The following is a 25,000-nucleotide window of genomic DNA, read 5'->3' as shown; positions in this document are numbered from 1 at the left end:
GAGCTGGGGGAAAGCTCAAAAACTAACTATGAAAACCTCTCCAAACGCCGAGAAAAAAAGTCATGAAAACCTGGCCGACGAAAACCACGACGATCCGCGTGAGCCTTTGCTTCGGAGTCCGCTGACAGCTTGACCGAAGACCGCCGAAGACAAACAATGACTGCTATAAGCGATGACCGCCAAAAGGGTTTGCGCCTACAATTCATGGAGAACTTTTCGTAACAGCAAGGGCCTAAACTGCTTTAGAAACCCTTTAAACGACCTGTTTATCGCCTTTCCACTTTCCTCCTGATAAAGAAAGTTTACGAACAAAAAACTGCTATCGGCGTTAAGGAAAGCAACAACTGAAATATTCCAGGACAGAAAGGTCTGGACACGCTAAAGTTTGCTTGAAGGCCAGCTTATCCCTCTGAAGACAATATATATTAACCAACCTCCTGTAGCACACGAAGGCCATCCTTTGGAGAGTCCATATACCGATCCAGAGCTGTTACTGCACCAGCAGTATCCGCTAGGGCAACATTGGACCTCGTCATAAGATCCATCTGGCATGCACCTAGGCATTTCTCCACCTCGTGTATACAATTGACTGCTAACTGCTTTCCTGTATCGCTTCTGGCACTCGGTTGGTTCATCACCTGATTAAAACTTCTGGTAAGAATGTGCATGCTTAATGACAAAAAGCATTTTAAGACCTGACAGGAGAGATGCTGCCATCTAATTCTTGACAAGGTTTGGACGGGCAAGTCCCTCCCTTAGGTTCTTTAAAGAACTGTTAACATCTTTATTGGAATGGGCACTTCCTATCTCGTGATCCTGACTAAGGCAAACGTTGCATCGCTATTTGATACGCTCTGTCATCTCGGTTTTGTAGTTTCCCACGAAAGAGATATTATAAGAGTGTTTAATGAGCTTGAGCACATCATGCAAAATCGAATATTTAGGAATCAGGGAGGAGGCCAAGATACAAAAATCACGACTATGACTTTTTTTTTTTTTAACCCTTTGGCTACTGGAGATTTGGCCGAAAAAACACGTTTTGAAGCCAGTTGAGGGGTTTTTTGGTCACTGTCGTGCTGTTTAAGAGCTAAATTTCCCTACAAACCCGTTTCCAGGTTGAACACTCCACGACCTTTTCAGCTAGGCGCAAAATAAGCGCTTGCAAAGTTCGGGCATGCGCAGAAAGCAAAATTTCGACAGTTTTTGGGTTTAAAAGTAGCACAACACTTTCGACTTGCACTTTTCGCTTTCCTTGCCTCGTTTCTTTTTTCAACTTGCTGGGCATTTGGTAGCCTTTATTTTGGTGGGAAGAGTTTCTGAGAAACCTTTCATCATCTTAGAATTAGGTGCTCAGAAAGGTAGGTGGGTAATGGAGCAAGCTTTTCATGGAGATTTTCAGGTCAGTGTTACATGGTTTTTTTGGCCGTTTCTCCAGTTTCCTTGACTGAATTGTGCTCATTCTGGTATAGTTTGAAAGATCTCTTCTCCCTGCACACGTTAGTGGACAAAGCTGTTCCTGACCGTTAAAAGTGATGACGTCACCAGGGATAGATGGGACGTGGATAAAGCTGGACGTATTTTGCCAGACAATAATCAACGGGTTAAGGTTGGTCCAGTTGCACCTCTAAAGTTCCAATAAAATCTCCTAAAAATCGTTGAGTCCTATACTGTTAGAAGTACTGATACTGATTCACTTTGATAGCCTTTTTGTTGATATAATTTAAAACCAATGAACAAAAAGCATAATCCCAAAGATGTTTAAAGATCTCGTGAAGCTCTAAAAATCTTTAAGAAATGCGAATTTTTGTACCGGGGCCAGCAGTGAGGAAATATTAGAGAATCACCATTTCTACACTTCGTCATTTCGCCATGTCATGTTTTAGACACGCCCCCATGCATTGTTAACACAACAGGCTTGGGAGAAATTAAAATTGCTTTCCCATAATAAGGGTAGTGAGTCAGGATTCTTGGTCTTGGCTGACATTAAATTCCGACTAGATAATTAATTCATCGATTAAAACTCTATCATTTAAAATTTTCCACGTTCCTATAGCGCTGGCACAAATTAGTTCCTTAAAATGTTAGCGCTTGGTTACTTGGGGTCCATACTGTTTGAGCCACCATGTCATTAGCGCAATCAGGCGTTCTACCTTTAACTAAAGTGAAAGTCAAATAGTCATCATACATACCAAGCATAAGGCAGTTTGGAGGACTCAATGAAGACTTTCGACTACCCGAAATTTCTCTCCCATATTTATCTACACAGAAACAGACTGTGGAGCGACATTGAAGAGCTTCATAGCTACCATCTGGTCTGCAGCGTGGTACATATCGACCAACCACATAATTTTTCAACGCTGTCTGATATTCCAGTCTACATTCAGTGTCAGAGGAAACTGCAAGCAGAAAACGGTTTGAGACAACGAAATGACGTTAAAAATGGAAGATCGTCTATCAATATCCGTACTTCATTCTAAAGATAACAAATCAGAGATAAGAAGTTGAGGTAAATCACGGGTCGAACAAATCAGGGTAACAAGATTACCTGTTGGGCGCAGTCTGTACAACCAGGTGTCATACAATGGATTGAGAACCTGTGGTGTTCGTTGCGGAAGGTCATCAATGGTATAGGAGAAGGATTTTGCCACTTCGGATGTTATGTCCTGAAGCTCTTCTATTGGGGCATAGGGCAATAAGCCAACAGCGTAAATATCAATATCACGATCCTTCAGTACTTGTGACGCCTTGGACACAGATGGAACTTCGTCCTTATCTTGTGGACCATCAATTAATACAATGACCAGCTGAAACAAGGCAAATAGCCACTTAAATAAGTAAACTCGATTATTTAATCCACTCGAAGGAATGAAGGCCACATTAAGGCAATCTGAGCTTGGCTTTGAAGCAGAATATAGCTGATGACAACATTTCTGGTTTGAGATGTTACAATTCCCGTTTCATATAAGATGACAAACAAACCATCACTTTGAAGGAGCAAATTCAAGTAGGACGTTCAAAGAAGGTGGACTCTCTTTCCATTACCATCCTTCAGTAACGTGTATTGTGCCTAAAATAAATGTGCTTCAGTTACTTTGTGTTGAAAGAAATAACATTAACTTACTTGTGGGACATCTCTTCTTGCTCCGGACGCAGGTGTAAACAATACACTGTTGGCAATATCTAGTGCTTTATCAACACGGGTGGCTCCCTGTATGTATCTCATTTCATCAATACGCCGCTTGACGTTGCTCTCCGTGTACTGAGGTCCTAGCAGAGTGTTAAAGCGAAAAATGATTCGCGGAACAGAGTTGAATGCAACTGCGCTGTAATGGACTCCATCGGGTGACGCTCCTAATGTATCTACCACTGTCTTTGCAAACGTTTGGAATGCAGTCCACGTCTGTGGAGTTGTTCGAGACGATGAACCCAAAAGGAATGCAACATCTGCTGCGGGATACAAGCCTATGGGAAGAAATTACACAATCAACCTACTGCCTCAAAAAAGAAAGGCATTTTAGCTAGAATGTATGGTTGTATCAACATTGTGCATCGATAGGGAACAACAGCAAAACGTGGAGACTGCAAGCTTAAGCTTTTAACTAACCTTTGCCACGAATATACTTTTGCCAACTGTCCCAAACAGCTGGTCCAAAGTTGGACAAGCGACTTAGTGGTACCCTGTAAACATTCTGTGGCTGAGATGCGACATCATTTAGTTCTTGGTCATCAACATCTGGTCCTACACCAACCACATACACATTTATGCCACTGTCTTTCAAAGGTTGCGCAGCTGTGTCCAGAGGTGTGTACCTTCCAGGGTAGTTGGACTGTGCACTAACAGTGATCACGAACAAGAGCTGTAAAAAGGCAGTTTTTCAATTGTTTATCATTAGACATGATGAAGAGTTAAAGCGTTGACGAGTTTCTAACAGTGTTGTGTTGCTTCAATGTTGAGATATAAAAAATAGACATTCAACTAGGGAATTAAAAGAAAGAAATATGATAGAATGCAAATCATTCATAGGTAATAAACGTAGATAAAAGTCCCTATTACCGTAAAAAAAACGTACCTTTGGCACCCATTTCCTCATCCCATTTTGTTCTGTGAACAGTGTTTCGAATGCTGCCTTAAGACCAAGATCAAGCCTAGATGCTCCTTGCTGCAGGGTGGCTTTATGTACAAGCCTTTTTACTTCATAGTTATTGAGGACTTCGTCAGGTAATGTATTGAGGTTAAACACAACTTTGCTGCTATCTCCAAATGATATCATTCCAACGTTTGCAGCACTTGGTGATATGTGAAAGCGGTCTACTGTCCTCTTAACAATATTAAGGAAGTCAGTCCATAACTCGGGTGTCACACTTTCTGAAGCCTCCACGACAAAGCCTATGTCTACACCCACCCAGCGATCTTAAAAGATAGGAAAATAGACCAAATTTGTAAAATAAAGTTTTGAATCAAGCATTTCACACGGACAAAAGTTCAGCATTTTCGTGCTAATGGGGTAGCAAGAGGTTACAAAGAATGTTCCATGGTATGTAAACCCGAAGGGTGGTAAAAACTCGCTCGTGATCACAGAAATGCTTCCACTCTTTTGATGAATATTCAGTACAGTTTCGTTTGAAATAATAATGGGAAAATAAACAACAGATAGTGGCGAACTAAGATGCCTCCAAAGGTAACTCGCAGAACATATTATTAGTCATAGATGGGCATGCACCATTCGACAGAAAACGATCCTGACAAAACCACTTGAATCTTCATTTTTTTCCCAAGCCCTAAACGTTTCTGAGACACTATAACATTAAAAGTGGCAAACGGTTTCTTTCCTTCATGGGCCAACTTAGCAAAATGTCACTGATAGAAAGACATCGACTAATTAACTGACCTCTTAAAGATTTTTTCCAGTCATCGATTACGTTGGGCTGGCGCTGATACAGATCGTCAACGGAGCTTGTGGGCGCAAAGATATTCTGTGGTCTTGAGACGATTTCCTTTAGGTTCTTTTCGGGGACTTTTCCTCCGACAGCAAGAGCATAGATCTCAATACCCTTTTCCTTGAGAGGTTTAGACGCTTCGTTAAGTGACGTTGATGGTTGTTGATCAGGGGCTTGTCCAGAGTCAGTAATTACAAATAGCAGCTGTAGAAGGTAACAAAAAAACTTGATCAGATTTGAACAGGATTTTGCCACAAAGCAAATTGAAGTGGTAACAATATTTATATTAGTTAACAGCCAAAATCTGCTCGGCGGTGCCTCGCCAACAAGCTCCGGGTGAAGTGCGTTTATCCCCATAATACAACAAAGTCATAGGCTGTTATCACAAGAATTTCTTTGCCAGTTACGAACAAGGAACGGTTCTCTCTTTTCCTTTTGCTTTCGAGTGCATTAAAAAATAAGCAATAATATGTCGAAGACCGAACATACGGCTAAAATTTCGTTTCCTTTGAGTTTCAAAATGAAACTTTTGCAACATCTTTTCTCGTTTGGCCATAGGTACCCCAAGCTCATGGAGTATCATTGTTGAGTTACATAAATTTTATAAGGGTTTGTATCGGGAATTTAGCGATCGTTTTTAGGGCATTAAAGTAGAAATAAAAATACACCAGAATTTCTCACCTTGCCTCCTTGTCTTATTTATGGTATGTTCTTAGCATTTCTGAACGTTTCAGCGCGATTCTAGGCAGTTTTAGTTCTACCGTTTCTCTCTCATATATATAATTCCGCAGGGTTGGTTACTTGCTGGCGGCGGTCTCGCATATCCATCGAAGGAAATCAGCCGTAAATTCAATCCGAACGCTCAGGTCGCTTCCAGATTTAGCCCAGTGCACGTTAATATCCTCCTCTAACTAATGCCTTTCTCAATCGGACAAAAACAGCCGCGGTGCGGGAATTTCGGGTTGGCTAATCTAACTGCTCCCTTCCATCGAGGACTTTCGGCGATGCTTATTTCCCTTTCGTAAACGGTCGTTGCCATTTCACAGAACGGTCGTTGCCATATGAAACGGTCGATGCCATTTTTTAGCTCTGAATTACACTCATTAGGTCTAAGAACTCAAAAGGTTGCGATTACTGGGAGTTGTGTGTCGCTGGTCATATGAGTTAGGGTTCGGGTTAGGGTTCTGTTTAGGGTGAGGGCTAAGAACCCGAGTTCGAGTCTTGAAATTTTCGGACTTTTTCCCCCAGTTTTTCTTTTTTTTTTCTTTTGTTAATATTTTTTCTTAGTTTGTTTCTTTTAATTTTCTTTCCTTTCAAATGGCAATGACCGTTCTGAGAAATGGCAACGACCGTTTACGAAAGGGAAATTTGCGTCGGCGATGCTTTGCCACGAGGTTCCGTGCACGGCCGTTGGAAAACACCTTACCGACCGGGCCCAAGGTTCAAATTTGTTACACACCGGGAGGGCAACCATGTCAGTGACAGATACACTATAAAACAAACTGAATGTTTATGTTTTGTTTGCGAAACATCTTTATAATGCATCAGCATTTCCCTGAGCTTCGTCCGTATCTGCGTGACAGCTCAGTACTTCCCTGAGAAGGGCCGCACGTTGTACCTGTCATTGAGTCTAAAGCCTCGTCGCCCACCCTGTGTGTGACTAACTTGAACCTTGGGCCCGGTCGGTAAGGTGTTCTTCAACGGTTTCGTGCAAGGAACTTCCGAACCAAGCATGTTGCTAAGGGCAAATCAGCCCACTTCGGCGATTTTAAATTCCTTTTCATGAAAGTTTGTCTGATATCAGGATTGAAATATGTAGCAGCACTATCATCCTTGGTCACAGTTGAATGTCGGGTCGATTTGAGCTTTTTGGAAGAATCTACAGCAGCTTGTGTTTCCGACTGCTTCATCGGAGTTTCCAACCTTGAAGATAAATATAGAGAGAGAAAACAGCGAACCTACAACCCACTGGAATAGCGCTGAAATGGCCAAAGTACGCCACAAAAACACTGATAAGGTATCGAGAATACAAGGTAAGGCATTTCTGTTCGGTTCATATTCTTTATTTCGACTCCGCAAACACGTTTGCAAATTCCCATACAAACGCTTATAATTTTAACTGACCGTGATGTTCAAATTGCATTGTTAGCTTGGGGTACCTGTCTTTTGGCCAGCCCAAGCTTCACTTGGAATTGATTTCGTCACCCATCTTGATAATTACTACTCAACGTATATCTGTACAACCTTTTCCATTTTTTTAACTGAGTGAACAATTCGAAGGGACGAGTGGATATTGTGCAAAATTTGGGATTATTCAAACCTTTACAGAATTCTTTCTCGCTCCACCTTCAGGTGTGAAGAGATATGTGTTGGCAAGTTTCAAGGCACGATCAATCCTGGTGGTTCCGTTACTATAGGTAACTCCATCTATCAATCTTCCGACCTCATAATTATTAAGCTGGGGGCCAGATAAGGCATTAAATGCAAATCCAACTTTAGGTTTAGCATCAAATGATATCACGCCAATACGGGCCCCTATCTCGGACACTGGAAATTGGTCGGCGATGGACTTCACGAAGTCAAGGGTGGGTTTCCACTGTTCTTTCGTGGTTGTTGGCGAGGATCCAATCAAGAAGGCGATGTCAACGGGGTAAATGCGCTCTAAAAATGCAAACAAAGTTAAAATTGTAAGAGCGAAGATAAGATAAATTACTTAATGTCAGTAGACAGTACAAACAACCAACAAGGTGCATTACTGGTGCCGTCTCCATGCAATTCACGGTGTCTATATTGGAATATCAATAATTATTAAATTCTCAACCTCGGATAATGCATTTCGCGTGCTCTGATTGGCTCACTCAATCTCGGTTATCAGCTCATATATCTTGGTTTGACCTTATATGGTAAATGATTGCGTTAAGCGTTGCTAAACTAAAAATGTTTTCGCCGGAATGCGAAATTACTCTTTGAATAAAGCCAAAAAGGAGGAAAAAAACTTTTTTTGTGGAAAGTTTGGATCAATTCCGACGTTTAGATGTACGCGAAAAGGCAAGACATGTTTTTATGATGAGCCTGCGTCTGTCTGACAACAAGGTATTACACAACATCGCATCAGTTCTCATAAAAGTTTTTTTCGATTTCGCTCTTATTTGCTCGCTTTTTCCGCTCGTATTTCGTACTTCCAAATTTTTGGAGTTGAAGGAATTTAATAAAACAATTATTCCATTCGTGCTTGTTGGATATGAGACTGGTTATAGCCAACTCGGCGCTACGCGCCTCGTTGGCTATTTACCATCTCATATCCAAAGCGCGCTTATGGAATAATTGTTAAATATTACATATATTAGGAGAGAACGAAAGAAACTTTTAGTTTCTCAACTCTCCTGTATTAAAAACACGCTAAGACGGCAACTTAATAAGAAATTATATGTTACATCATCATGTAATGTATTTAAAGTAAAGCTACCCCATCGAAAAAATGTAAAGAATGGGAGATAAGGGTATATTTCCTGTACAGAACATTTCGAGATTCATCATCGACGTAAGACTGAAAAAAGTACTATAGCAACGCTGTTTGTGCTGCGGTAATATCGGGTGAAAAATAAGTTGTGCTATCGTATTCTGTTCCTTACCTCTGGCTATTCTTTTAACTTTACTAGATACTTTTGAGGTTATAACAGGCGAAGGCTGACTAGGTGTGACAACAAATACATTCTCATCACCAACACCAGAGGCTATGTCACGGAGATCATCCACGTTGATTTCATCTTCAGGTTTCGTAGAAATAGCGATTATTTCCACGTCTTTATCTTTCACCCTCTGAGCAGCACTGGCTAAAGGTGTGTAGGTCTGGTTCTTTGTCTGTTCTCCGTCTGTCACCAGCAACAGAAACTAGAAAATTTGTTAAGAACATCTCTGTGTTAATGACGAAATATCCTAGCTTTTACAATGACACGAGAGGTGATAAAAAAAGATACACTGGTCTCTCTGGGGTGGTCTGATTGACGCTTACCTAGTTAGACTAACAAATCCTTTGGAGAGTATTTACCTTTGAAGCTTCCTCTCGAACCCCATTTTCCTCAGTAAACATTTCATCTGCCGCCTGTTCAAGCCCAAGATCTAGCCTTGTAGTTTCCGCTTTTTCGAATGGAATCTCTGAAATACGCGTTTTCACCTCTTTCAAATTGTTGTCTGAGCCACTAAGAGTATTGAAGCTCAGAGCCTTCTTGATGACCGTCCCGACTGTTGAAACTGCAAAGTGCGAACCTCTCTGAGACACTGGAAAAGCTTCCACAATGGAGATGACATTACCGAGCATCGAAGACCATTTGGGTGGTGTAGTTTCTGGTGAGGATGCAATTAAAATGCCAATATCGGCTGCGAGTGCAAGATCTGTTGGAGTGAGAATAAAAAATTACAACATTCACACAAAGCCCAACTATTTTCTGTTTAAAATGAGGATCGTCTTGGTATAGAATATTGGTCTTTTTCCCTGCTAGTTAAAGAGGATTGTGTGGCCAAGACGGCTAGTAACTAAGTGTGATGAGATCATGTTAGGTTGTAGGCTTATGTAATGGCACAATGATTACTATAAGTACCACTTATGTGTTACCCACCAGATTCAGGGATAGGATCTTGGACAAAACCGTTAAGAATATCAGCGATTCTCTCTCCTGTACTGGCTAATTGATCTGATGCAATGATGTAAACGTTCGAAGGCTTGGATGTGGTGTCTTCCAGATCTTTTTGATCAACAAGAGGCTTGATTCCCACTGAAAAAATCTTGACGTACTTGTCCTTAAGACCTTGGGAGGCTTCTCTGAGGGGTGTCATACTAGGATCTTTAGTGGTTACATCCAAAGACAACAAAATAAGGAACTGTAAAAACAGAACAAGACAGACGCATCAATAATTAGGGTAAGACGACAAGGCTCTTGGAAATCAAAGATATTCCTTACCCTCGGAACGCCTGGTCTCGCACCACCCTCTAAGGTAAACAGTTTCTCGTCCGCAAGCTGCAGAGCCGTATCAATTCTCGGTTTACCAGACATTGGTGTTGCTTCTTCTACCAAACTCTTCACGGCATCCCGTGTCATCAACGGTCCTTTCAATTCATTGAATGGGAAAACTATTGATGCATTGAAACCGTAGGTAATAAGGCTAATGTGAACACCTCTTGGCGAAATATCCAGGCCATCGATGATGGTATTTACAAAATTGGATAGCTGCTTAACAACCTCAGGGGAGGTGGCATAGTCTATAACCAAAGCAACATCTGCACCGCTTGAAGTTTCTTTGAAACAAAAAAAACACACACAGGCAAAAATAAACTATTACAGACGGCAATGACAGATAATATTTTATAAGGATACCTTTAAAACCTTACTGATAAGATCTAATTTATAACTATCCATACTAAGCTTATTTTAAAATATCAAGTGTACAATGCGTATATCAGGTTTCTTTTTCTGGCCAGGCAACTAATTAAAAATTGAATTTACTATACTATGACCTTAGCAAGGTCATCCTCATCGTATTTAAAAACTATGACGAGCAGCTGGTTATATTCATACACCAGAGGATACGATCTGCTCATAGCACATGTTTTCCTGCAAATCTAAGGTTAGTATTAAGCAGGCAAAAGTGGTTTTAGCAGAGTACAATGCACCAAAGGCAAGTCAAAAGGACGAAAGAGTATGTGACACTATGCCAAAAATTAAATAGCTGGTAACTATTTCTTTACCCCATTTTCAGTGAGGTAATTGTGATAAGAGAAAGAACAAAACATCACCACTATCACCGACTGCATATCTTACCACATGTAGGCCATCCTTCTGTTTTCGTTCCAGGCAGTTCAGTACCAGCAGAATCAACACACCAGCAGTACTTCCATCCTGCTCCGCACTGCACCTCTTCGAAACGTCCATCAGGTTTGCACTGTGGAACAAACCTCCCAATGTTGTAGTTTTCCATGGCCTGGCGATACTTTTCAACACAGCTACTCTCTGTTGGATCGAGGAATAAAAGTTTTCAAAACGTTTGTGTTAACTAAATACATCTCCAAAACGCATGCGAGAATTTCCTTCGATGTTTAGTGCACGCCTTAAATTTGCCATTTTCCTGGGTCTCAATGACAAAAAAATAATAATTCACATTGTCTGAACATCCCATGAACTTATAGTGCGGCGCGCCTTACCGTGGCCACCTAACAAATTTTTTGAAACTTATACGCCAATCAGGGTGTGCGAATGTGATTGACAGTCACCCCTCGTTGCAAAGTTCGCACGGTTGTAAGTTGAACACAGTTGGATGGATTGTTTGAGTTGACGTACTTACACATAGTTGTCAAATGTGAAACTTTGTTGGGTGGCCACGGTAAGGCGCGTCGCACTGTAAAGTTATGTTGCCTCGTAAATGTGTCGTTTGAAATAGATATCCTGGCAAGTTCTCAGATAAGGACGTTTGAGATTTGCTTGACAAAAAAGATCGCATATACACGTGTTGCACAGCTTAATTTCACTAATGGAACCTCTTCAAAAGATCTTAATTCGCAACAACGACATCAGACAAACTGCGGGCGTATCTACCTAGGTGAGGTGTCGAAAGCACCATATATTTATCCAGGCTGTCAAATTTACGAAGCAATGAATAATTTTAACGCCGTGTGAACAAAGGTTATGAGTTTGGAATTCACACGAAAGTCATCTTACCAGTTTCTTCTGGTATTGGAACAAGGCAGTTTGGTACATTTGGTCGACTTGTCTTTGTGCCGTATATTTCATTACCATCCTTGTCAACACAGTAACACACAGAGCCTTGACACTGAATCTCCTCGAAGCTGCCATCTTCTTTACACCGTGGAATAAAACTACCCGGAGCACTGTTTTGAAGAGCTCTCCGTCTCTGATCTTCACACTTTGTTACTCTGCCGCCTAAAACATACAAAGGGAATATAAAAGGGAACATAAATTAAGTGTAGTAAATAAACATTCAGTATTGCATTGTCAGAAGAATACACAATCCTTACAGTTGTTACTAAAAGTATTAGTTTCCCGAGAAATAAGTTTAATTTGCATTGTATTGTATACCGAAGTGCTGTAAACCAATACGCTATTACAGTGCGACGGGCCTTACCGTGGCCACCTAACAAAGCTTTTTAAAACTTATACGCCAATCAGGGTGAGCGAATTTGATTGACAGTCACCCCTCCTTGCAAAGTTTGCACGGTTGTAAGTTGAACACCGTTGAATGAGTTGTTTGAGTTAACAAACTTACACGTAGTTGTCAATTGTGAAAGTTTGTTGGGTGGCCACGGTAAGGCGCGTCGCACTGTAATTATTGACCTGAAAAATTGAATATTTTAATCGACCCCGATAACCCGAAACCCCGCTAACTCGAACAGTTCTTCTTTTCCCTTCAGAGTTCGAGTTACCAGGGTTCTACTGTAGTTCTAACGCTCCAACTATTGTGAGACTAGAGTTATGCTTAATCATACAGTCGATAGATGAAGAGAATATATACGAACTGCGCAAAGAAGAAAGTTGAGTTCTTTTTTACGTAATCGCAGTTATGAACCTTACCTAATTAAGCAGAAAGAAAAGAAAGGTACCTGCCTCACTGATCTCGTTGAAGTGTCCTTATAAAACCCGAAAAGGATGCAGATGTGAACTAATTTCAGTGTTTGAACTAAGGAAAGAAGCGAGTTCCTGACTTTTTAAAGTGACTTTTTAAAGTTCCTGACTTTTTAAAGTGACGTTCTTAGATGCCATGGTCTAAATGAGATCTAAACAAAGGTAATGATATTTATGAAAAACTGGATCATTGGATGCAATTCGAGAGTTTTGGTTGGCTAAGCCATCATGGATTATGAACCATTATACCATGATCTACAAACACGGCAAGCATATGCGTGATTTTTTGGGCCTTTTTATTTTTATTGTAGTCTAGTTTTCTATATTTTGGGGGCGTTTTTAATAAAACAATTATTCCACTCGCGCTTGTTGGATATGAGATGATTATAGCCAACTCGGCGCTACGCGCCTCGTTGGCTGGCTATCTATCATCTCATATCCAACGCGCGCTCATGGAATAATTGTTAAATAGCCTAAAAGCGGAGCTCCCTGGTTATTTATTCTTGCAGCCTGTAGGGTAAGTGAAAATAAAAAAGGTTTCAAATTGTCTGCGTTCTGGTGTTTCCAGTTGTTGCTTAATTAAATGATGTTCTTTGCTTTCTTCTATAGAAAAATTCATTGCCTAACTAGTGCATTCCACGGTAAATTTCACGCTTAAAACCGCGAAGGGATGAGTGCCGTACTTTGCAATTCACCAGTTTGGCAATGAATTTTATTTGAACCGCATGAGTTTTAAAAGAAAACAAGCAAACCCTCAGCGAGCGAATGGAAAAGGGAAAAAAGCCATTTCAGAGTCAACTGTCAATAGCCAGAGAATAGGAATCACGGTAATATTAGAAACCATAAAAAACTTTGTAAATTCAAGGTCAAAAAGAGTTTTACTGATGTACTTTATTCCACTTTATCTCTAAAAACGAGATCATTCACATTTTGATGTATTTCGTTGAACCACGCCAGCTTGGCTTGGAACAAGAATCGGCAAAATACGGCAATGCAACCAAGAGAGGACGAACTCCAAACAAGATCCGCTCCAACACTAAATTATCTTTAGGTGCTTTAAACAAACTTCTGAAAATACAAGCTCATGAAATTTCCCCCTAATTTTACGAGAACTCATTGAGATTACGTGTTTGTAACATAAGGGCAAAATTTTCTTGTCACTGTCCAGGCACATCGAAAAACAGTTGGGCAAACGGATTAAAAAGCACTTGTTCGCTCGCGTTTTAGAATATAACAAACAAACAAATCAATTTTTTCTTTATGTCCAAAAGAGAACGGATAATTGTTATTTAATTCTAGTTGGGAGTAAAAATTCGAGTTATTCCTAAACAAAGGAAAAACCGATTAAACCACGCATCCACTTTCAATGAAGCATCCGTAACAAAAATAACAAACAGTTTAGTGCCCAAGGAAAGAATTTGTACGAGTTATTACTGGTATTCTGTTTTGTCGTTGTCGCTCTCTTTCTCTGTTCTACTCATAGGTCCTCCAGGCATCATGCAACCTTATCAGTGCTTGTAAAGATATGCCAAAAATTGCAATACAGAGTAAAAAGCAGCTCTAAACAAACTAAAAATAAACACTCAGCTTTAAGTTTATATCCCTCTGATGCTTGACTTGAATAACTGCGTAGGCACCAGTGTGGGCCAAGGCTATCATATGTTAAACTGGATTCAAACCAGCGAAAAATGCAGAAATAAAGCATTTTCCAAACCGTTTTCCACCTGAACACGAAAAGCGTTGACTGTGTAAGAACTCTGGTTGACGTAGTATGGCCCTGTAGCCGCGTCGAGCCACAGAAAGCGCGCGAAATATGAAGGCTCGTTTTAATCTGGGTTGAGCCTACAATCCAATCGAAAACCAGTACCTGGTCAGCGGTCAACTTTTAAAAAAAGCTGACCTCGGTGAGCTTTAAGGTTGAGCCCGCGATATAGTCACGTGATACTGGTCAGCGGATACCTTGTTTTGACAAGTTTCAATTGATCATAAAATGGATGTCCAATATCAAAAAAAGTGATGCAAGCGACCCCTCTAATATATTATCGTCCAATTTCTGTGCTTCCACGATTCCTTGTATGACTTTCGTCAAGTGAACAACTTGATTTATTCTAAACAGTCAGGTTTTCGTAAGCACTATGGTACTGAGGCTGCTCTGATTAAAATAGTTGATGAGCTCTTATTAAATTTGGACAACAACAGAGTGAGTGGAGTACTACTCGTTGACTACTGTAAAGCTTCCGACATGGTTGAAATAAAATAAAATGGTTGAAATTGGAGGCCTATGGTGTTAAGGAAAGAGCATATGATTGGTGTCAGTCATATCTCTCGGGTAAACGTCAGTTGGTCTGCATTGATGGCAAGAATTCGTCCTTGGCCTGTACTAAGCATGGAGTATCACAAGGATCTATTTTGGGTCCTCTTTTCTTTATTTTCTTTATTAATGATTTGCTACTTTATATTACAGCCCATGTAGATCTGAATGCTGATGATACGACCATCACCTGCTCTGCTGACTATAAGTCTAAGCACAAACTTCAACGTGACCTTAATAATTCTGTAGCTGAAATCCTAAACTGAACTGTGTCAAATGAACTTCCCATCAATGTAGACAAGACAAATGTAAGTGAAGTTTAGTGATCATGAACTAGTGAGCAATGTTTCTAGTGCTACTCTGTTGCGTTTGGATATTGATAGTCACTCATCTTTTAGTCAACACGTTGATAAAATTTGTAAGAAGCTTTCTCAACGTATAGCGCTTCTCAGAAAAATCAGAGTTTATCTGTCTCTTAGGAAAAGACTGTTATATCATAATTCCATAGTAGACCATTTTACAGTTGTAGCTAAGTTATCTGGCCTGAGAATGGGAACGAGGTTGCCGGTAACCCTGTTTTGATAAAAAATTTCTTGCTTTTGTAATGTATAATATGGACTAATTTGAATTGCAACAACACAATTTACATGATAAAAGCAGTGGAAGCTGTATCAATACAAGGTCACCGGCAGCCTCGCAGCCATTCATAGGCTAGGTCGCTGAGAAAACAACTGTAAAATGGCCTATTCATCCTATAATAACCTTCGCTAGTGTTATCTGGTCATATTGTGATAAAGAGTCCTTGAGCAGAGTATTGAAGATGCAAAAAAGGGCGGCTAAGGTTATTTTGTCTGCCTATAGAGATTCGCCTTCTGTACAATTATTTAATAAGTTAAAATGGATTCCTTTTTATGAATAAAATAAGAGAAGCAGTTGTTCTCTAGTTACTGGGTTACCGCAAACCCAGTCGGAATCTGTCTTTAATTACGTCGTTTTTTTTATTTTTCGTTTTCTTGTTTTTTTCTTTTTTTCCGTGTCGGTAAAAGTCTTGCCTGTCACTCCCCTGCTAAGTGGTGTCTTTGTGCATAGAGCCTTCTACGCGTATTTTCTTAGGATCGAGAGGGTAGTGGGCAATGCGTAGATTTCTCTGGTGGACACAGTAGAACGATTAACTTAACCGGCAATGGCGTCGAAAGCCATGTAACGCGAATGGCGATTTAGTGGATCTTTGAACAAAATATACCCTTATGAAGTTCAATAATGCAAGCGAATTGGATACTGAACAAGAAAGGCGGTCGAATGTTAGAAGCGACGAGTAAAGGACTTCGACAACAATCTGTCGCCCGTCGAGCCGTAATCAAAGTGAGCTGCCTTCCTAAAATTTTGCCAAGTGTGGTGTTTTGTACAACACTCAAACCAAATGAACAGTTCTCTGGTAACTCAGTATGGGTTCAACAAAGACCGAGAAGGAATCCATATAGTGGATCTGTTATCTCAGTTGTCTCGCTATTTGTCAGATTTGTATTTACCTGTTCTCAACTCTGCACAGTCTTTCGGTATAACAATATTAATTGGAAATTTCACTGATAAGTCATTGACGTGATTGGCGTTTTAGTGGATCTTTAAACAAAATATACCCTCATGGAGCTCAAGAATGGATCGTCAGTTGGATGAGCAAGACAGCGCTGAAAAATAAATATCTGGATTTTAAGAGACGAGTAATGGTCTTCGACAACAATTTCATTTTTCGCCTTTGGATATCAAGTGAGCTTTGTTTCTAATATTTTACTAACTTGGTATTATATAAAACACGGAAATCAAATAGCAATTTTTTTATGGATTTAACCATAGTTACTAACTATGATTTAACAAATTAACATTGAAGGAATCGAACGCCTACAAGAATGCATCACAGTGTTTACTCAAGTCGCATCTTAGTTGTCTGACAATTTACATTTACCTGTATTTTGTACTCAACTCTGCAAAGGTGTAAAATATTTGGAAATGTGACAGTGAAGAATTATTTGAATGAAAGTTGTTGTCGCTTTTGTGCTTCATTATTTACGGTCAGCGTTCCGAGTCGAAAAGGGTTTTGATGTGAACTGTCAAAAATGTATTTGATTGCATCTCTTGTTTGCACGCACGCAAATGAAATAGGAAGGTATTTTTGCCTCTAATAGTAAATATGTTGTTTGTTTCGATTAATTTTTCGCTGGAAAAGGATTTTGCCGAGATATTTCCAGCCTTTGTGAACTTTAATATCATGTTGTGTAATTTTCGAGCTTAACAAATTTGCATACGTGCAAATGAAATGTGATACGGGAGCATTTTTGTGGTATAGTGTAACGAAAATAAACAGGTCTGTTGGAAGCTTGCTTGAGTTTCAACAAAATGACCCCCAAAACCGGCAAAAAAACCTGACACTGATGAATAATAAAGTAGCTGCTATCCCCTGGCGATAAATAACCTCGTCTTGGAGAGTAAAGTTTTGACTGTCAACCTGAAGAATTGGGCGATTGTGATCTTTGTGTTGAATTCGCACATTTCTTGTCAAACTTTTTAACACTTACAAAAACAAAAACCCGGTATCTGTGTCAAATGATGTTTCGCGAGTAAACACACCGCGGTAACTTCATCACGGCGCCCTCTGAATCCGATGTAACTTTCGATTTTGCGCTTTTACTTGTGCAGCCGAAAGTAGAATAGCAAAAATCTCCCAGAATGTTTGTCGGTGATCGTAACTTTTTATATTCGGGGTTAAAAATTAATGTTGTTTTCGTGTCATAAATGTTGTTGCTGATGGCAAAATATTTAATTCTCGATCGACCGTCCAGAAAACTTCTGCTCTTCCCAAAAACTTTGTACCACTATTTATTTACTTTTGCATCAATATTTGGGAGCTAACAAAACCAGTTCCTTGCTTGGTCCGCATTTGTTAGCGTTAAAATAGAATTTTCGGTCCAATGCTTCTGTTTTGAGGGGTATATTGTTTTTGATCTCCCATCCAGAAACTAACCCCGCCGAACAGGGTTAAACTTCAGCGAACTATTGTAGCTGTCACATGCTCAGAGGGCACGCTTAAACTTGTGGTGAAAACAAGTTGTGAGGGAACTTGAAAATTATCAACACGTCAGCCCAGAAGCCAATGTTTCTCGCTTCTCTTTTATTTGTTATTCTTCAGAGACTGGAATGCCGTAGTTCAATGCCACACAATTCAGTGCCTTCTGATTTTCTGTAACATATACCACAGGCAACCCAGTGTATGCTTCACGGAAGCATCTCGTTTTAAAACTTATTCAGGGTACCTTACCCAATTATTTAATCAAACATTAGGTTAGGGTTAGGGTTAGGGTTAGTTTGCCCTAAGTATATACGTGAGACAGAAGGGGGAAAGTCTTTCTTGGTTAGACCTCGTAAACTTTGGAATAAGTTATCTTTAGAATTATGAAGTACGGATTCTCTTCCTGTATTTAAGAAGAGTTTATTTAATGTAATTTTTAAAGAACAGCTCAGTCCAAATCACTTGAGTATTTAGCTTGATATTAATTTAATTTAATATTTATTAGAATATATAGATTTGACAGCATAGTTTTTTAGATCTTTGAATTCTGTATTTTTTCTTGTTTTTGAGTGCCACAAGTTTATTAGCTTTTAGCTATTTAGTGTTACCCTCCATAACAAAAAGTGTTTATGTATATATGTATGTATGTATGTATGTATGTAAAGATGTATGCTGTAAACCAGCGTGATACTGGTCACATTGGCGTACACGAAGGGTTGAACGGACGGACGTTGACGTCATGGCTATAAAACAAAAATTTCTCGCATCGATGGGTTACCATATTTTCTTGACTATGGTGCGCGCGCGCGGAGCTCCACGATAACTTTGAAGAGCATTCATAGAAAAACCTCACCTGTCAAAACACACTGCCTCTCTCCCCGACCTCTAGTTTCTGGTATCTCTTGTCCTTGGTTATCTACACACCAACAGATGTCACTGAAAGCATCACATTGCGAGGGTTTATATTTCCCATCAAAATCACATTCAGGAGAAAAGCGGCCTAGTAGTGTAGAACCAGTATACCCTTCGGCACTTAGACGTTCCAATAAGCATTCAGTTAGTCCAGCTGTAAACAAAAGTACACAAGTAACGTTTGCGAGAAAAAAATATAGAAAAAGGGCTAGAAAACTGGTGTGCTTAAAAAAAACTAAATACAATTGTTTAGCAGTTTTAAAAGTTGAAATTTATCTACATAAATATTTTGGCATAAATTGACGTCGGGTCTTGTCACCTCCGGTGATCTTTAGTGAGGCTATCAAATATGAGGAAATAAACGCTACTAGTTTTCTTTTTTCCCAACAAATGCTGTCATTTGGGGAAAAAGCTTGCGATAAATAGCTGGCTAATTTTCTTAATCGTAACGTCATTAATACTGCTTATATCTGTTGTTGTCGTTGTTGTTGTTGTTGAAATGCGTTTGCACGGTTTTGAAAGCAGTCTTGTCTTTATCATGAAATCCAGTATGCAGGAGAACCTTGTCTAGCAATGAAACGTCCTCTCAGCACGATGTTTGATCACGGAACGTGACTTTCCCACGTTGTTTCTAAGCTCGGCCTACGTGAGTTTACTCTCATCTCTTACCAGTCGGTGAGCAGCTAGGTTTTCCTCGAGTTCGTGTTCCAGGGATTTCGATATTGTTATAATATACACACCAGCACTCTCCAGTCGCTACAGAACACTGTATGTCATCAAAGCTGCCATCAGGCTTACACTGAGGCACTTCTCTATTTACATCAACTTCTTCATCATAGAAATTCAAAATTTCATCTCTCTGCTTTTCGCAATCCGTAGGAATTCCCCTTAAAACTAAAAAAAGAAACAAAAGCTTCGCTTACTCTAACAAAAAGTTCACTACACTACACGACACTACACCGATGGAGTTGACAAACCTGGACAATGAATAATACTTGGGGGTTCTGACCTTTGAGAAAGCATAAAGGTAACAAATCTGGTCTTCTGTAAGTTTACTTGAACAGGAATCCAGATAATATTTCATACTTGATGATTAAATTACTGCAATGTTATTGGTACTGTCCCTTCTTTCTCTAATTTTTCCTTAACTTCGACGAATTTCTTTATTCCCCTATTTGCGTGGTATTACATAAAAGCTCATTTTTACATTCATTCAAGTCGATACCGAACGACAAAATTACAATCAATAAAGGTCTGCAACTCATTCATCCTTTGAAGATTAGCGAACCGTACCTTCTTCCGAGCAGTCAGGAGCACCGTTGTAAACAGTGGTATTCCAGTAAGCATTTCCATTTTTATCTGAGCACCAACAATTCAAGCCCCAAGCATAACTGCATTGTACTGGTTTGTATTTCCCATCTTGATCACATTCAGGGAATGCAATGTCCACTATTCCGGATACTATCAACCTTTCTCTGTCATAAACACATTCTTTAAGGCCATCTGCAAGGAATCATATTAATAGTGAATACTATTACTACAGATCTCGGTACTAGCTCTGAGATCCATTTACCTAATCAAGCGTATAACTATAGCAATAGAACAACAAAGATGTATCTTAACCTGATGCAAAAAATTGAGATTGGGAAAAACCCGGCGTTCTCTTTGCTTAAAGGGTTTGTAAAGTGTTCTCTTTTTTTGAGAACGAGGAATGAATTTTAAAAAAATCTGGCTTACGAAGTGGAGGATGACCTAGTGGAAGGTGACATAATTGCACATGGTGTTGCACATGGTGTTGCATTAGATACACCGGAGCTAATTACAAATTATCTTGGGGGATATGGCTTATCTTTCCCATCACAGTGTAAATTTCATGGTCAAGATGAATGAGATAAATCTCGTTCACAGAAGTTTAGAAATTATAAATCTTCCAATCTATAACTTGAGAAGCATATCACTTTTGAAGGGCTGCTGTTGATTTCGTTGACTGACAACCGTTTCGACTCAAGTATCACAGATGATTTGACTGGCCCTGAAAACTGTACTCTCGCTGACAGTGTTATTCCTCCCAACAATCCTGATAAGCTGCAACATTTGCAATGTAAATCATGACGAACAAACCTTTCTCAGGGCAGCTTACTCGTCCCTTACTCCTGGTTCCTGGTATTTCTCGCCCAAGTGTATCCACACACCAGCAGTAACCAGTAGGAGAGTAGCATTGCACTCTATTGTATTGGCCATCAACGTCGCACTCTGGCGCAAATCGTCCCGGTGGTGCATTGCCCAATGGTCCCAAAGCAGTTTTTTGTTCTTTTTGACATTTGGTCAAGCCAGCTATGGAATAAGTCAGAAAACCATGCCTTCGTTTTGACAGTGAATGGCATCAAAGACTACTTTCCATGAAAACTTCAACAAATCATGTCTGTATTTAAACTTAATTTACATAACCAATTCTCCTTTCACAGTGAAAGTCTCATGCACTGTCAGGAACCATGTAATAACCTTCAGCCACACTCATTTACTCACCCATTAGCCCGCAGCTTGGTGCTCCCCGGGTTCGTGTTCCCTGTGTCTCAATACCATTCTTATCAACGCACCAGCAAATACCTGTGGACATGTCACACTGGACAACATCGTATTCTCCGTCTGGTCGACATGTGGGGACAAACTCTCGAGGAGATGATATTCCTTTCCACCCAAGAGACACTTGGCGCTCCTTCTGGCAAATGGTAAGGCCAGCTGAGAATATATCGACAAAAAAATCATGATAAATAGGTGATCAATAGCCTACGTATAGGAATTGTTACCTAAACAAAGCAAACAGTCGAGAAACTAGGACGCAAACACTTGTGGTGTGGCCAGTGGAAACACTGAGCCCTAGACAGGCTAAGCAGCCGAATGTAAGCAGACATACCTATAGAAACGAGTTCCCTTATGAAAAATGATCACGTAGGATGTTAAACGTCACTGAACGATGATTGAGATTATTTACGAATATTACTTAACAGCTGTTTGTTAAGAAATATTTCTTATGGCAGAGCAGTGCCACAACAACAACGCGTAGGGCACTTTGCATGCAAAATATTCTGAACATTCTGTATTTTCAGTACCTTTGCTCTGATATCACGATTTAGGTAATTTTCAACCTCGGTTAATGCATTTCTCGTGCTCTGATTGGTTCACCCAATCTCGGTTATCAGCTCATATACCTTAGTTTGACCTTATATGGCAATTGATTGTGCTAAGCGTTGCTAAACTAAAATTGTTTTTGCCGGATAGCGAAATTTCTCTGTGAATAAAGCAAAAAAAAAACTTTTTTTGGATCAATTCCGACGTTTAGAATTCGCGAAAAGGTAAGAAATGTTTTTGTGATGATCCTGCGTCTATCTGACCACCAGATATTACACAACATCGCATCTTCATCAAGTTTTTTCGATTTCGCTCGGATTTTCTCGCTTTGCTACGCGCCTCGTTGGCTATTTACCATCTCATACCCAACGAGCGCTCGTTAAACAATTAAATATCTGATATGTTCTGCAGTCGCCAATATACATTTTCGGTTGCACATAATTTTCAAGCAAGATTGAGAGTTACCTGTTGGTCCACATTCAGGCTTCCCTGATATTCTTGTCCTGGGAATTTCTCGCCCATACTTATCTGAACACCAGCAGAATGGTGTACCTCTATGGCACTGCACAGGACTGTATCCGCCATTTGAGTCACACGTCACTTTGGGAGACAATTGTCTCATTGGTTGGACGATTTGAAGCGATAATTTTACGGAGATCACTGGTTGTAGCAGACTCCTTGCCCGTTCTTTCTGGCATGTAGTTTTAACCCCTGGCAAAACGAAGCAAAAGACAACGTTTGGTCAACTTGTAAGATGGATGCTCTCTTTAAATGTTCCTTTTTTTAAATCGTTAATTAACATACATCATCAAACATCTATAAAACATAAATTAGAAACCCTCGATAACCATTTTAAAGAACAACTACATTCTTAAATACCTGGTGTTGATCTACTCGGGCAAGATGATTGTGGAGTTCCATAAGTCTTAGTTCCGTACAGCTCATTTCCATACTGGTCAACACACCAGCAAATGCCTCTCTCGCACTGCACTGGCTTGTACTGACCATTAGAAGAACACTCTGGCTGGAAATGGCCTGGTCTACCAGATGCATAAAGTCGTTCAAGCTGGCAAGCGGTTAAGTTTGCTGAATAAAAAAAAAGAACATCATACTAGACAAACACAATTTCGCACCAGAGTTAACGCAATATAACAAGAACATCCTAACCCCGACATAAAGTTACTCTAAATATTATGGCGACATTTATTTTTTCAAATATGTTTCCTAATATGTAAACTCACAACTTCTAAAAAAAGTCTAACCTGAATCAGTGCAGCTTATCTTGTTCGTGGAGCGGGTTCTGGGGATTGGTTCGCCATTCTCATCAACACACCAGCAGTATTCTCCGGACGGTGCACATTGAACAGGCTTGAATTCACCAAAGTATGTACACTGGGGTACAAACATACCAGGTGCTGCCGACCCAGACCAGGCCAAAACAGAAAGCCTTTCCATCTGACAACGGTTGAGACCAGCTATTTACGTGTAAAATAAAAACAGTGCTATGGGGTGCTAAGCATGGTAACGTGATCTTAATTCCGTGAAAAAGGCTAACAACAAACAGGGAGAGGACGGTACTCAGAAAAAAAAGCGAAATTCTTACCGTCTACGCCACAGTAAGCGAGCCCTTTCGTCTTGGTCCTTGGTAACTCATTGCCATATCGATCCACACACCAGCATTCTCCAAGTGATCCACATTGCACTTTACGATACGCGCCAAAACCGTCACACAGTGGCACAAACCGGGTAAACTGAAAACGTGTCTGCTGCACCAAGGCACCCTGACTGCTTTCCATCTCACAAACGGTCTTTTTCTTAGCTGCACAAACATCAAAATGTAAGTCAAAAACTGTTTAAACTCATACGGATTAATCATTAGAAACCAGGAAGGGAAAATGGTAAATTCAAAACACAAGTTCGTTGTTTGTTTGTTTGTTTGTTTCTTCGTTCTACTGGCTGACAGGACTTCGGCGCCCTTTACTTCTAACACGTATGACGCTGTCATAGTTCATAGACTTCAATTAGTTCAAAACTGGGCTGTTAGGCTGATGTTATGTAGTCGTAAATATGACCACATTACTCCTTTAGTTAAAGAATTTCACTGACGTCCTATTGAGTAGAGAATTTCTTTTAAAATTTTACTCCTGATCTTTAAAGCTTTTAATAATTTATGTCCTAGTTACATCTGTGACGTGCTTTTAGTAAAATGATCCCACAGTCGAAGTTCAAATCTCGTGGCGATTGTGCGTTCTCGGTGTGCGCTCCTAGATTCTAGAACAACCTTCCAGAGAATATTAAAAGTAGATCTAATCTTGTTTCTTTCAAGCGTAGTTTAAGAACGTACCTTTCTACGCGTCATTTTAATGAATAATTTTTGTTATACTTTGATTTATCTTTGTTTTATTTTTTTATCTTTTACTGTAAAGTGCCTTAGAGCTTTTGGACAGGGCGCTATAGAAATTGACCTGTTATTGTTATTATGATGTTATTGGATTCTCTCCAGTTGTCGGGTGTTCTACTGTAGCTTAGAGACACAACACTTTCCGCAACAGGTGAGTAGTTCCAAGAATGACCGATAATTGTACACGTTCAAGGAAGTCAGGTACACCCAGCTTGCCAAACAAGGTCTTTGCACCTTTTGAAATGCTTCCAAGAGCACCAATCACGATAGGTGTTATTGTGACTTTCGAGGCTCCATGAATCCTTCTGATTTCAAATGCTAGTTCCTGGTACTTTTCAAACTTTTCGTCTTCAGTTCTGGTGACTTTCTGGTCAATATTATTATTAATATTATCATCATCATCATCATCATCATCATCATCATTATCATTATCAGTATCATTATCATTATCATTGTTATTGTTAAAAGTGCTCATTTCTAAATTCAAAAAGCAATCATTTGGACTAAAACTTCATCACTATAACATGAGAATAAAGAATGGGAAATGTTTGTATAATAATCGCAATATATAGACCCTGCTAGTTCGACATCAAAATCAGCGTCCCGAATATTTAACA

General features: G+C 39.8%; 1 protein-coding gene across 1 annotated transcript in view; it reads right to left on the bottom strand.

Moving 5' to 3' along the window:
• The window catches only part of LOC138007322 (uncharacterized), a 227,884-nt gene that overhangs the window by 129,663 nt on the left and 73,221 nt on the right, over nucleotides 1–25,000 (bottom strand). The window contains exons 68-90 of the mRNA XM_068854143.1: nucleotides 23,586–23,801; nucleotides 23,245–23,457; nucleotides 22,862–23,068; nucleotides 22,448–22,693; nucleotides 21,380–21,592; nucleotides 20,975–21,187; nucleotides 20,147–20,356; nucleotides 19,523–19,747; nucleotides 18,795–19,007; nucleotides 11,649–11,870; nucleotides 10,755–10,943; nucleotides 9,897–10,231; nucleotides 9,555–9,816; nucleotides 8,987–9,330; nucleotides 8,571–8,829; nucleotides 7,259–7,599; nucleotides 4,890–5,142; nucleotides 4,071–4,411; nucleotides 3,605–3,857; nucleotides 3,122–3,462; nucleotides 2,546–2,804; nucleotides 2,190–2,396; nucleotides 435–638 (exon numbers count right to left, since the gene is read on the bottom strand). Coding sequence (XP_068710244.1) covers nucleotides 435–638; nucleotides 2,190–2,396; nucleotides 2,546–2,804; nucleotides 3,122–3,462; nucleotides 3,605–3,857; nucleotides 4,071–4,411; nucleotides 4,890–5,142; nucleotides 7,259–7,599; nucleotides 8,571–8,829; nucleotides 8,987–9,330; nucleotides 9,555–9,816; nucleotides 9,897–10,231; nucleotides 10,755–10,943; nucleotides 11,649–11,870; nucleotides 18,795–19,007; nucleotides 19,523–19,747; nucleotides 20,147–20,356; nucleotides 20,975–21,187; nucleotides 21,380–21,592; nucleotides 22,448–22,693; nucleotides 22,862–23,068; nucleotides 23,245–23,457; nucleotides 23,586–23,801 — 5,766 coding nt within the window. The remainder of the gene's footprint in view (nucleotides 1–434; nucleotides 639–2,189; nucleotides 2,397–2,545; nucleotides 2,805–3,121; nucleotides 3,463–3,604; nucleotides 3,858–4,070; nucleotides 4,412–4,889; nucleotides 5,143–7,258; nucleotides 7,600–8,570; nucleotides 8,830–8,986; nucleotides 9,331–9,554; nucleotides 9,817–9,896; nucleotides 10,232–10,754; nucleotides 10,944–11,648; nucleotides 11,871–18,794; nucleotides 19,008–19,522; nucleotides 19,748–20,146; nucleotides 20,357–20,974; nucleotides 21,188–21,379; nucleotides 21,593–22,447; nucleotides 22,694–22,861; nucleotides 23,069–23,244; nucleotides 23,458–23,585; nucleotides 23,802–25,000) is intronic.

The sequence above is a fragment of the Montipora foliosa genome, chromosome 1, assembly GCF_036669935.1.
Source record: "Montipora foliosa isolate CH-2021 chromosome 1, ASM3666993v2, whole genome shotgun sequence".
Classification (NCBI taxonomy): Eukaryota; Metazoa; Cnidaria; class Anthozoa; order Scleractinia; family Acroporidae; genus Montipora; species Montipora foliosa.
The sequence above is the reverse complement of the archived record's forward strand: the minus strand, read 5'-3'. Positions and strand labels throughout refer to the sequence as shown.